Source organism: Rhinoderma darwinii, chromosome 4, assembly GCF_050947455.1.
Source record: "Rhinoderma darwinii isolate aRhiDar2 chromosome 4, aRhiDar2.hap1, whole genome shotgun sequence".
In the NCBI taxonomy this organism is placed as follows: Eukaryota; Metazoa; Chordata; class Amphibia; order Anura; family Rhinodermatidae; genus Rhinoderma; species Rhinoderma darwinii.
The window spans coordinates 397,711,243-397,726,420 of record NC_134690.1 but is presented as its reverse complement, the minus strand read 5'-3'; the positions used below and the strand labels follow the sequence as shown (position 1 = coordinate 397,726,420).

Sequence of the window (15,178 nt, the reverse complement as noted above, 5' to 3'; positions counted from 1 at the left end):
TATGCGGGACGCTTATATACATTATATGCGGGACGCTTATATACATTATATGCGGGACGCTTATATACATTATATGCGGGACACTTATATACATTATATGCGGGACACTTATATACATTATATGCGGGACGCTTATATACATTATATGCGGGACGCTTATATACATTATATGCAGGACACTTATATACATTATATGCAGGACACTTATATACATTATATGCGGGACACTTATATACATTATATGCGGGACACTTATATACATTATATGCGGGACACTTATATACATTATATGCGGGACACTTGTATACATTATATGCGGGACACTTATATACATTATATGCGGGACACTTCTATACATTATATGCGGGACACTTCTATACATTATATGCGGGACACTTATACATTATATGCGGGACACTTGTATACATTATATGCGGGACGCTTCTATACATTATATGCGGGACACTTGTATACATTATATGCGGGACACTTATATACATTATATGCGGGACACTTATATACATTATATGCGGGACACTTATATACATTATATGCGGGACACTTATATACATTATATGCTGGACGCTTATATACATTATATGCGGGACACTTCTATACATTAAATGCGGGACACTTCTATACATTAAATGCGGGACACTTCTTTCAGACGTAATTTGAGCCGTTCTTCATTGAAGTCAATGAAGAGCAGCTCAAAATTTACGGCTGTCCGAAAAGCCTCGCATAATGCGAGGAGGAGGAATTACGGCTGAAACGAGGCAGCTGTTTTTCTCCTGAAAACAGTCTGTCATTTCAGCCGTAAAAGCCTCTCATCGTGTGCACATACCCTTACGCTTTACATTGACTTGAATGACCAAAACTGGACTGAAAACTATATTCGGCATGGTTCCTGTAGGAGCCGGTCTTGGGACAGTTATGGGAAGGGTAGAATCTTTGCCTCATGATGTTTTTACATTATTAAATCGCCCTTTTCTCTCTATACAGGAACAGACAGAGCTTATCTGGAATATAAAGGATGAGCTGAAGAAGGTTTGCAGCACCAATGACCTGAAGGAGCTGCTTATAGCCAACAAACAGCAGGTCCCATCCGGGGAGACGAATGTAAGCGGTAACAGAACTATAATTATTAACTTTATGTCCATTTCTAGAATATTTATCCAGATCTCATTTTGAATTTACCAAATCATGGTCCTTTAATGGGACCTTCCTTAGCTTACCTCCCGTATATCCATCTGTGGTGTGATTTAACATGGAGTGCTTTCCTAATGACACTTGATAAGACTCCGATACGGTTTCTTGCGTTCGTTTTCTTGTTGTCACCACTAGGGGGCGATCTATATAAAACTGCACACCTTTCAACCTGAATAAGAGCTGCATAGAGGCTGCCACCTAGTGGCAGTAACCGACAGCTGGGATTTTTACGAGTATGTGGTGTTTATAACTTATGTCAATTCCTGTTCACCTCTCTGGTGCTGTAGATCCTGGATCGGGTGGCGGACGGCATGGCGTTTGGTGCTTTGCTCCCTTGTGAGGAATGTAAGGGACAGCTTGTGTTCAAGACGGATGCTTATTATTGTACAGGAGACATCAGCGCCTGGACTAAATGTGTTGCTAAAACACAGATTCCTAACAGAAAGGACTGGGTTACACCCAAGGTAAAGTATGGCCCATATCTGTTATCCATAGGTTATGTAATCCTGTACTCTGCTCGTAGCGTCTAATGCAGGGGGGAAAATTGCAGCGTGTAATGCTAAGTAAGGCCGTGTTCAGACGTGGTGACGTATTTCCGCAAATCTGCAGGGAGTCTGGGAACTGCAAGGGGTGAATCCATGACTAAAATGTGCTGCAATTCAGCAAAATTTAACATGCTGAGGATTTGGGAATCCTCACAATGACCTGAAATCTGCACTGTGAGGGTATGTTCACACGGCTTATTTATGGACGTAATTCGGGCGTTATCCGCCTCGATTTACGTCCGAAAATGCGGCTCGATAGCGTCGGCAAACATCTGCCCATTCATTTGAATGGGTTTTACGATGTTCTGTTCCGACGGTCATTTTTTTTACGCCCCGCTGTCAAAAGGCGGGGCGTAAATAGACGCCCGCGTCAAAGAAGTGCTTGTCACTTCTTCAGACGTAAATGGAGCCGTTTTCCATTGACTCCATGGAAAACCAGCTCCATTTACGTCCGTAATTGACGCAGCGAAAAAGCGCCTCAACATGCCATTACGGCTGAAATTACAGAGCTGTTTTCTCCTGAAAACCAGCCCCGTAATTTCAGCCGTAACGGCCCCTGCCGTGTGAACATACCCTAATTCCCACTAGTTGAGTCTAGGTTTTCAATGTAAACTCCAGTCATATCAATTGTCCTGTAAGTTGCTGCAGATTTTTTTTATAAGAAGTAAAACAGACTTTATATCCTTTACCCCAGGAGGAGCGCTCTCCTGTGCTCATTGCAAGAATATATTGCAAGAATATAACTACTATAATACTGCCCCTATATACAAGAATATAACTACTATAATACTGCCCCCTATATACAAGAATATAACTACTATAATACTGCTCCCTATATACAAGAATATAACTACTATAATACTGCTCCTATATACAAGAATATAACTACTATAATACTGCCTCCTATATACAAGAATATAACTACTATAATACTGCCCCCATATACAAGAATATAACTACTATAATACTGCCTCCTATATACAAGAATATAACTACTATAATACTGCCCCTATATACAAGAATATAACTACTATAATACTGCCCCCTATATACAAGAATATAACTACTATAATACTGCCCCTATATACAAGAATATAACTACTATAATACTGCTCCTATATACAAGAATATAACTACTATAATACTGCTACTATATACAAGAATATAACTACTATAATACTGCCCCTATATACAAGAATATAACTACTATAATACTGCCCCTATGTACAAGAATATAACTACTATAATACTGCCTCCTATATACAAGAATATAACTACTATAATACTGCCTCCTATATACAAGATCATAACTACTATAATACTGCCCCCATATACAAGAATATAACCACTATAATACTTCCCCTTATATACAAGAATATAACTACTATAATACTGCCCCTATATACAAGAATATAACTACTATAATACTGCCCCCTATATACAAGAATATAACTACCATAATACTGCCCCTATATACAAAAATATAACCACTATAATACTTCCCCTTATATACAAGAATATAACTACTATAATACTGCCCCCTATATACAAGAATATAACTACTATAATACTGCTCCTATATACAAGAATATAACTACTATAATACTGCCCCTATATACAAGAATATAACCACTATAATACTTCCCCCTATATACAAGAATATAACTACTATAATACTGCTCCTATATACAAGAATATAACTACTATAATACTGCCTCCTATATACAAGAATATAACTACTATAATACTGCTCCTATATACAAGAATATAACTACAATAATACTGCCCCCTATGTGCAAGAATATAACTACTATAATACTGCCCCCTATATACAAGAATATAACTACTATAATACTGCCCCTATATACAAGAATATAACTACTATAATACTGCTCCTATATACAAGAATATAACTACTATAATACTGCCCCTGTATACAAGAATATAACTACTATAATACTGCCCCTTATATACAAGAATATAACTACTATAATACTGCCCCTTATATACAAGAATATAACTACTATAATACTGCCCCTATATACAAGAATATAACTACTATAATACTCCCCCCTGTGTACAAGAATATAACTACTATAATACTGCCCCTATATACAAGAATATAACTACTATAATACTGCCCCCTGTATACAAGAATATAACTACTATAATACTGCCTCCTATATACAAGAATATAACTACTATAATACTGCCCCCTATATACAAGAATATAACTAATATAATATTTCCCCTATATACAAGAATATAACTACTATAATACTGCTCCTATATACAAGAATATAACTACTATAATACTGCTCCTATATACAAGAATATAACTACTATAATACTGCCCCTATATACAAGAATATAACCACTATAATACTTCCCCTTATATACAAGAATATAACTACTATAATACTGCCCCTATATACAAGAATATAACTACTATAATACTGCCCCCTATATACAAGAATATAACTACCATAATACTGCCCCTATATACAAGAATATAACCACTATAATACTTCCCCTTATATACAAGAATATAACTACTATAATACTGCCCCTATATACAAGAATATAACCACTATAATACTTCCCCTTATATACAAGAATATAACTACTATAATACTGCCCTCTATATACAAGAATATAACTACTATAATACTGCCCCCTATATACAAGAATATAACTACCATAATACTGCCCCTGTATACAAGAATATAACTACTATAATACTGCTCCTATATACAAGAATATAACTACTATAATACTTATCCTATATACAAGAATATAACTACTATAATACTGCTCCTATATACAAGAATATAACTACTATAATACTGCCTCTTATATACAAGAATATAACTACTATAATACTGCCCCCTATATACAAGAATATAACTACTATAATACTGCCCCTATATACAAGAATATAACTACTATAATACTGCTCCTATATACAAGAATATAACTACTATAATACTGCCCCTGTATACAAGAATATAACTACTATAATACTGCCCCTTATATACAAGAATATAACTACTATAATACTGCCCCTTATATACAAGAATATAACTACTATAATACTGCCCCTATATACAAGAATATAACTACTATAATACTCCCCCCTGTGTACAAGAATATAACTACTATAATACTGCCTCCTATATACAAGAATATAACTACTATAATACTGCCCCCTATATACAAGAATATAACTACTATAATATTGCCCCTATATACAAGAATATAACTACTATAATACTGCTCCTATATACAAGAATATAACTACTATAATACTGCTCCTATATACAAGAATATAACTACTATAATACTGCCCCTATATACAAGAATATAACCACTATAATACTTCCCCTTATATACAAGAATATAACTACTATAATACTGCCCCTATATACAAGAATATAACTACTATAATACTGCCCCCTATATACAAGAATATAACTACCATAATACTGCCCCTATATACAAGAATATAACCACTATAATACTTCCCCTTATATACAAGAATATAACTACTATAATACTGCCCCTATATACAAGAATATAACCACTATAATACTTCCCCTTATATACAAGAATATAACTACTATAATACTGCCCTCTATATACAAGAATATAACTACTATAATACTGCCCCCTATATACAAGAATATAACTACCATAATACTGCCCCTGTATACAAGAATATAACTACTATAATACTGCTCCTATATACAAGAATATAACTACTATAATACTTATCCTATATACAAGAATATAACTACTATAATACTGCTCCTATATACAAGAATATAACTACTATAATACTGCTCCTATATACAAGAATATAACTACTATAATACTGCCTCTTATATACAAGAATATAACTACTATAATACTGACACTATATACAAGAATATAACTACTATAATACTCCCCTTATATAAAAGAATATAACTACTATAATACTGCCCCTATATACAGGAATATAACTACTATAATACTGCCCCCTATATACAAGAATATAACTACTATAATACTCCCCCTATATACAAGAATATAACTACTATAATACTGCCCCCTATATACAAGAATATAACTACTATAATACTGGTCCTATATACAAGAATATAACTGCTATAATACTGCTCCTATATACAAGAATATATCTACAATAATACTGCTCCTATATACAAGAATATAACTACTATAATACTGCTCCTATATACAAGAATATAATTACTATAATACTGCTCTTATATACAAGAATATAACTACTATAATACTGCTCCCTATATACAAGAATATAACTACTATAATACTGCTCCCTATATACAATAATATAACTACTATAATACTGCCCCCTATATACAAGAATATAACTACTATAATACTGCCCCTATATACAAGAATATAACTACTATAATACTGCTCCTATATACAAGAATATAACTACTATAATACTGCTCACTATGTGCAAGAATAGAACTACTATAATACTGCCTCCTATATACAAGAATATATCTACTATAATACTGCCCCTATATACAAGAATATAACTACTTATGACTGCCCCCTATATACAAGATTATAACTACTATAATACTGTCCCCTATATACAAGAATATAACTACTATAATACTGCCCCCTATATACAAGAATATAACTACTATAATACTGCTCCTATATACAAGAATATAACTACTATAATACTGCTCCTATATACAAGAATATAACTACTATAATACTTACCCTATATACAAGAATATAACTACTATAATACTTTCCCCTATATACAAGAATATAACCACTATAATACTTCCCCTTATATACAAGAATATAACTACTATAATACTGCCCCTATATACAAGAATATAACTACTATAATACTGTCCCTATATACAAGAATATAACTACTATAATACTGCCTCCTATATACAAGAATATAACTACAATAATACTGTCCACTATATACAAGAATATAACTACTATAATACTGCCCCTATGTACAAGAATATAGCTACTATAATACTGCTCCTATATACAAGAATATAACTACTATAATACTGCCCCTATATACAAGAATATAACTACTATAATACTGCCCCTATATACAAGAATATAACTACTATAATACTGCCTCCTATATACAAGAATATAACTACTATAATACTTCCTCATATATACAAGAATATAACTACTATAATACTGCCTCATATATACAAGAATATAACTACTATAATACTGCCTCCTATATACAAGAATATAACTACTATAATACTGCCCCCCTATGGACAAGAATATAACTACTATAATACTGCCCCTATATACAAGAATATAACTACTATAATACTGCCTCCTATATACAAGAATATAACTACTATAATACTGCCCCCTATACACAAGAATATAACTACTATAATACTGCCCCTATATACAAGAATATAACTACTATAATACTGCCCCCCTATACACAAGAATATAACTACTATAATACTGCCTCCTATATACAAGAATATAACTACTATAATACTGCCCCCTATACACAAGAATATAACTACTATAATACTGCCCCTATATACAAGAATATAACTACTATAATACTGCCCCCCTATACACAAGAATATAACTACTATAATACTGCCCCTATATACAAGAATATAACTACTATAATACTGCTCCCTATATACAAGAATATAACTACTATAATACTGCCTCCTATATACAAGAATATAACTACTATATTACTGCCTCCTATATACAAGAATATAACTACTATAATACTGCCCCCTATATACAAGAATATAACTACTATAATACTACTACTATATACAAGAATATAACTACTATAATACTGCCCCTATATACAAGAATATAACTACTATAATACTGCTCCTATATACAAGAATATAACTACTATAATACTGCCCCCTATATATAAGAATATAACTACTATAATACTGCCCCCTAGGTACAAGAATATAACTACTATAATACTACCCCCTATATACAAGAATATAACTACTATAATACTGCCCCTATATACAAGAATATAACTACTATAATACTGCCCCTATATACAAGAATATAACTACTATAATACTGCCCCTATATACAAGAATATAACTACTATAATACTGCCCCCTATATACAAGAATATAACCACTATAATAATTCCCCTTATATACAAGAATATAACTACTATAATACTGCCCCTATATACAAGAATATAACTACTATAATACTGTCCCTATATACAAGAATATAACTACTATAATACTGCCCCTATATACAAGAATATAACTACTATAATACTGCCCCTATATACAAGAATATAACTACTATAATACTGCCTCCTATATACAAGAATATAACTACTATAATACTTCCTCATATATACAAGAATATAACTACTATAATACTGCCTCCTATATACAAGAATATAACTACTATAATACTGCCCCCCTATGGACAAGAATATAACTACTATAATACTGCCCCTATATACAAGAATATAACAACTATAATACTGCCTCCTATATACAAGAATATAACTACTATAATACTGCCCCCCTATGGACAAGAATATAACTACTATAATACTGCCCCTATATACAAGAATATAACAACTATAATACTGCCTCCTATATACAAGAATATAACTACTATAATACTGCCCCCCTATGGACAAGAATATAACTACTATAATACTGCCCCTATATACAAGAATATAACAACTATAATACTGCCTCCTATATACAAGAATATAACTACTATAATACTGCCCCCCTATACACAAGAATATAACTACTATAATACTGCCCCTATATACAAGAATATAACTACTATAATACTGCCCCCCTATACACAAGAATATAACTACTATAATACTGCCTCCTATATACAAGAATATAACTACTATAATACTGCCCCTATATACAAGAATATAACTACTATAATACTGCTCCCTATATACAAGAATATAACTACTATAATACTGCCTCCTATATACAAGAATATAACTACTATATTACTGCCTCCTATATACAAGAATATAACTACTATAATACTGCCCCCTATATACAAGAATATAACTACTATAATACTACTACTATATACAAGAATATAACTACTATAATACTACTACTATATACAAGAATATAACTACTATAATACTGCCCCTATATACAAGAATATAACTACTATAATACTGCTCCTATATACAAGAATATAACTACTGTAATACTGCCCCCTATATATAAGAATATAACTACTATAATACTGCCCCCTAGGTACAAGAATATAACTACTATAATACTGCTTCTATATACAAGAATATAACTACTATAATACTGCTCCTATATACAAGAATATAACTACTATAATACTGACTCCTATATACAAGAATATAACTACTATAATACTGCTCCTATATACAGGAATATAACTACTATAATAATGCTCCTATATACAAGAATATAACTACTATAATACTGCCCCCTATATATAAGAATATAACTACTGTAATACTTCCTCCTATATACAAGAATATAACTACTATAATACTGCTCCCTATATACAAGAATATAACTACTATAATACTACTCCCTATATACAAGAATATAACTACTATAATACTGCTCCTATATACAGGAATATAACTACTATAATACTGCCCCCTATACACAAGAATATAACTACTATAATACTGCCCCTATATACAAGAATATAACTACTATAATACTGCCCCCTATATACAAGAATATAACTACTATAATACTGCCCCCTATATACAAGAATATAACTACTATAATACTGCCTCCTATATACAAGAATATTACTACTATAATACTGCACCCTATATACAAGAATATAACTACTATAATACTGCCCCTATATACAAGAATATAACTACTATAATACTGCTCCTATATACAAGAATATAACTACTATAATACTGCTCCTATATACAAGAATATAACTACTATAATACTGCTCCTATATACAAGAATATAACTACTATAATACTGCTCCTATATACAAGAATATAACTACTATAATACTGCTCCTATATACAAGAATATAACTACTATAATACTGCTGCCCCCTATATACAAGAATATAACTACTATAATACTGCTCCTATATACAAGAATATAACTACTATAATACTGCTCCTATATACAAGTATATAACTACTATAATACTGCCCCTATATACAAGAATATATCTACTATAATACTGCCCCCTATATACAAGAATATAACTACTATAATACTGCCTCCTATATACAAGAATATAACTACTATATTACTGCCTCCTATATACAAGAATATAACTACTATAATACTACTACTATATACAAGAATATAACTACTATAATACTGCCCCTATATACAAGAATATAACTACTATAATACTGCTCCTATATACAAGAATATAACTACTATAATACTGCCCCCTATATATAAGAATATAACTACTATAATACTGCCCCATAGGTACAAGAATATAACTACTATAATACTGCTTCTATATACAAGAATATAACTACTATAATACTGCTCCTATATACAAGAATATAACTACTATAATACTGACTCCTATATACAAGAATATAACTACTATAATACTGCTCCTATATACAGGAATATAACTACTATAATAATGCTCCTATATACAAGAATATAACTACTATAATACTGCCCCCTATATATAAGAATATAACTACTGTAATACTTCCTCCTATATACAAGAATATAACTACTATAATACTGCTCCCTATATACAAGAATATAACTACTATAATACTACTCCCTATATACAAGAATATAACTACTATAATACTGCTCCTATATACAGGAATATAACTACTATAATACTGCCCCCTATACACAAGAATATAACTACTATAATACTGCCCCTGTATACAAGAATATAACTACTATAATACTGCCTCCTATATACAAGAATATAACTACTATAATACTGCCTCCTATATACAAGAATATAACTACTATAATACTGCCCCTATATACAAGAATATAACTACTATAATACTGCCCCCTATATACAAGAATATAACTACTATAATACTGCCCCTATATACAAGAATATAACTACTATAATACTGCCCCCTATATACAAGAATATAACTACTATAATACTGCCCCCTATATACAAGAATATAACTACTATAATACTGCCTCCTATATACAAGAATATTACTACTATAATACTGCACCCTATATACAAGAATATAACTACTATAATACTGCTCCTATATACAAGAATATAACTACTATAATACTGCTCCTATATACAAGAATATAACTACTATAATACTGCTCCTATATACAAGAATATAACTACTATAATACTGCTCCTATATACAAGAATATAACTACTATAATACTGCTGCCCCCTATATACAAGAATATAACTACTATAATACTGCTGCCCCCTATATACAAGAATATAACTACTATAATACTGCTGCCCCCTATATACAAGAATATAACTACTATAATACTGCTCCTATATACAAGAATATAACTACTATAATACTGCTCCTATATACAAGAATATAACTACTATAATACTGCCCCTATATACAAGAATATATCTACTATAATACTGCCCCCTATATACAAGAATATAACTACTATAATACTGCCTCCTATATACAAGAATATAACTACTATAATACTGCCTCCTATATACAAGAATATAACTACTATAATACTGCTGCCCCCTATATACAAGAATATAACTACTATAATACTGCTCCTATATACAAGAATATAACTACTATAATACTGCTCCTATATACAAGAATATAACTACTATAATACTGCCCCTATATACAAGAATATATCTACTATAATACTGCCCCTATATACAAGAATATAACTACTATAATACTGCCCCCTATATACAACAATATAACTACTATAATACTGCCCCCTATATACAAGAATATAACTACTATAATACTGCCCCTATATACAAGAATATAACTACTATAATACTGCCCCCTATATACAAGAATATAACTACTATAATACTGCCCCCTATATACAAGAATATAACTACTATAATACTGCCCCCTATATACAAGAATATAACTACTATAATACTGCAACCTATATACAAGAATATATCTACTATAATACTGCCCCTATATACAAGAATATAACTACTATAATACTGCCCCCTATATACAAGAATATAACTACTATAATACTGCCCCTATATACAAGAATATAACTACTATAATACTGCCCCTATATACAAGAATATAACTACTATAATACTGCCCCCTATATACAAGAATATAACTACTATAATACTGCAACCTATATACAAGAATATAACTACTATAATACTGCCCCTATATACAAGAATATAACTACTATAATACTGCCCCCTATATACAAGAATATAACTACTATAATACTGCCCCTATATACAAGAATATAACTACTATAATATTGCCCCCTATATACAAGAATATAACTACTATAATACTGCCCCCTATATACAAGAATATAACTATTATAATACTGCCCCTATATACAAGAATATAACTACTATAATACTGCCTCCTATATACAAGAATATAACTACTATAATACTGCCCCCTATATACAAGAATATAACTACTATAATACTGCCCCTTATATACAAGAATATAACTACTATAATACTGCCTCTATATACAATAATATAACTACTATAATACTGCCCCCTATGTGCAAGAATATAACTACTATAATACTGCCTCCGATATACAAGAATATAACTACTATAATACTGCCCCTATACAAGAATATAACTACTATAATACTGCTCCTATATACAAGAATATAACTACTATAATACTGCAACCTATATACAAGAATATAACTACTATAATACTGCCCCCTATATACAAGAATATAACTACTATAATACTGCAACCTATATACAAGAATATAACTACTATAATACTGCCCCCTATATACAAGAATATATGTGCGCGTGCAGTGCAGACCTCACAGCTGAGCCGGTATCTGCAGTAGGACTTGGAGAGACTGATCTTCACTTTCTTTTTATACATCTTCTTTTTCTATTTCCAGGAGTTTCATGAGGTTCCGTATCTGAAGAAGTTTAAATTTAAAAGACATGACCGCGCCTTTCTGCCTGTTGCCCCAACTCCTGTGGCTGCTCCTGTCACCACCACTCCAGCTGTTAAAGAAGAGCCTGTACCTGAAGGTGGACGGGAGCTTTAGATCTGAACTCTTGTGTAAAGAATAAATATTAGGCGGCTGACATCAGAAAGTAATTGTGTTTTTGTTTTTTCATTAACAGGGAAACCATTGACCAAAATGGTGGTTCTTGTAGTCGGTAAACTTTCCAAGAACAAAGAGGAAACCAAGGCTTTGATTGAAGATCTGGGCGGAAAGACGACAGGATCTGTAAATAAAGCCACGGTCTGCATAAGCACCAAGAGTAAGTCTCCCCCTCCCCTGCATCACCGTGAACAAGCAGGACCACCAGCAAAATGCATCATCAAGATGCAGCAATCGACGTGATTTTTCATGCCCAATGCAATTTTCTCCTTTTATCTTTGTTTTGTTTTTTACAATTTTTAGACTTGTAGTTTGTGAAAATAGTAAAAAAAAAAATATATATATTTAAAAAAAAAAAAATATTATTTTTTGGTAATCATATCGTGTTGCCTTAAGATAGACTTCTTACTCATGTTCGTCACTGTCCACCGTTAACATTACATGTTCAATCTATGGTATTTGGTTTGGGGCCAGCTGTACGAGAATAATTTGTGGGGGGGATGATTTTCCAAAAAGGTATTTCATGTGAATTTTATAATTAAAAAAAAAAAAATGTTTACATTTTTTTTTTTCTATAGTCTGTCCCTTTATATACTCTAATAGAAGAATCGCTACTGCTCTCCTAACTCTTGATGTGCCTCTCACAGTTCACTCACCTCTCTCGGCCCTTCCCCTCTCCTCTCTCTCGGGCCTTCCCCTCGCCGCTACTCTCTCTCGGGCCTTCCCCTCGCCGCTCCTCTCTCTCTCTCGGGCCTTCCCCATCGCCGCTCCTCTCTCTCGGGCCTTCCCCTCGCCGCTCCTCTCTCTCGGGGCCTTCCCCTCGCCGCTCCTCTCTCTCGGGGCCTTCCCCTCGCCGCTCCTCTCTCTCGGGCCTTCCCCTCGCCGCTCCTCTCTCTCGGGCCTTCCCCTCGCCGCTCCTCTCTCTCGGGCCTTCCCCTCGCCGCTCCTCTCTCTCGGGCCTTCCCCTCGCCGCTCCTCTCTCTCGGGCCTTCCCCTCGCCGCTCCTCTCTCTCGGGCCTTCCCCTCGCCGCTCCTCTCTCTCGGGCCTTCCCCTCGCCGCTCCTCTCTCTCGGGCCTTCCCCTCGCCGCTCCTCTCTCTCGGGCCTTCCCCTCGCCGCTCCTCTCTCTCGGGCCTTCCCCTCGCCGCTCCTCTCTCTCGGGCCTTCCCCTCGCCGCTCCTCTCTCTCGGGCCTTCCCCTCGCCGCTCCTCTCTCTCGGGCCTTCCCCTCGCCGCTCCTCTCTCTCGGGCCTTCCCCATCGCCGCTCCTCTCTCTCGGGCCTTCCCCTCGCCGCTCCTCTCTCTCGGGCCTTCCCCTCGCCGCTCCTCTCTCTCGGGCCTTCCCCTCGCCGCTCCTCTCTCTCGGGCCTTCCCCTCGCCGCTCCTCTCTCTCGGGCTTTGCCCTCGCCGCTCCTCTCTCTCGGCCTTCCCCTCGCCCTTGCTGCAGCTCTTATATCTTGGTTCCCTTGCACTCCCCTTATTGTAGCTTTAGTTCTCTTATTGCAGTAACTGTGATTCTGATGCCAGGACGCATTGCATCATTGCCCATAAACCAGACGTGAGATTAATGACATTTTCCAGAGACGGATCGCGAGTCCTTTGCTTCATGCTTGTCTCATATGTGACGTGTCTGCTTGTTACCCGCCAACAGAGGAGGTGGAGAAGATGAACAAGAAGATGGAAGATCTAAAAGCAGCCAATGTTCGGGTGGTAAGTGAAGACTTCCTGAAGGAGCTGCAGTCTGAGAAGAGCGTCCAAGAACTACTGACCCAGCACGGCATATCTACCTGGGGGGCCGAGGTCAAGACAGAAGTGGAAGCAAAGCCCAAACAGAAGCCCAGCACAGGGAAGAGCTCCAGCAAAGTGAAGGAAGAGCAAGGTGAGTAAGATGAAAATGGAAAAGCCCTGGAGAGAGAAGTCCCTGATATGTCCTCCTATGTGCTGCTGCCTGTAAGCATGGTCACCAAGCTTTCCGCAGACCCTGAATGGCATGTAAATCTGCATGTTATGGGGCATATCACAGTACAAATTTTCCTATTCAATGTGACATTCCCTCTTGGCTCAAATTGGGAGACCCGGTT

General features: G+C 34.3%; 1 protein-coding gene across 1 annotated transcript in view; it reads left to right on the top strand.

Moving 5' to 3' along the window:
* PARP1 (poly(ADP-ribose) polymerase 1) overlaps positions 1–15,178 on the top strand; it is a 62,156-nt gene that overhangs the window by 20,033 nt on the left and 26,945 nt on the right. The window contains exons 6-10 of the mRNA XM_075863420.1: positions 1,003–1,119; positions 1,497–1,673; positions 12,887–13,022; positions 13,119–13,259; positions 14,749–14,976. Of these exons, the coding sequence (XP_075719535.1) occupies positions 1,003–1,119; positions 1,497–1,673; positions 12,887–13,022; positions 13,119–13,259; positions 14,749–14,976 (799 nt within the window). The remainder of the gene's footprint in view (positions 1–1,002; positions 1,120–1,496; positions 1,674–12,886; positions 13,023–13,118; positions 13,260–14,748; positions 14,977–15,178) is intronic.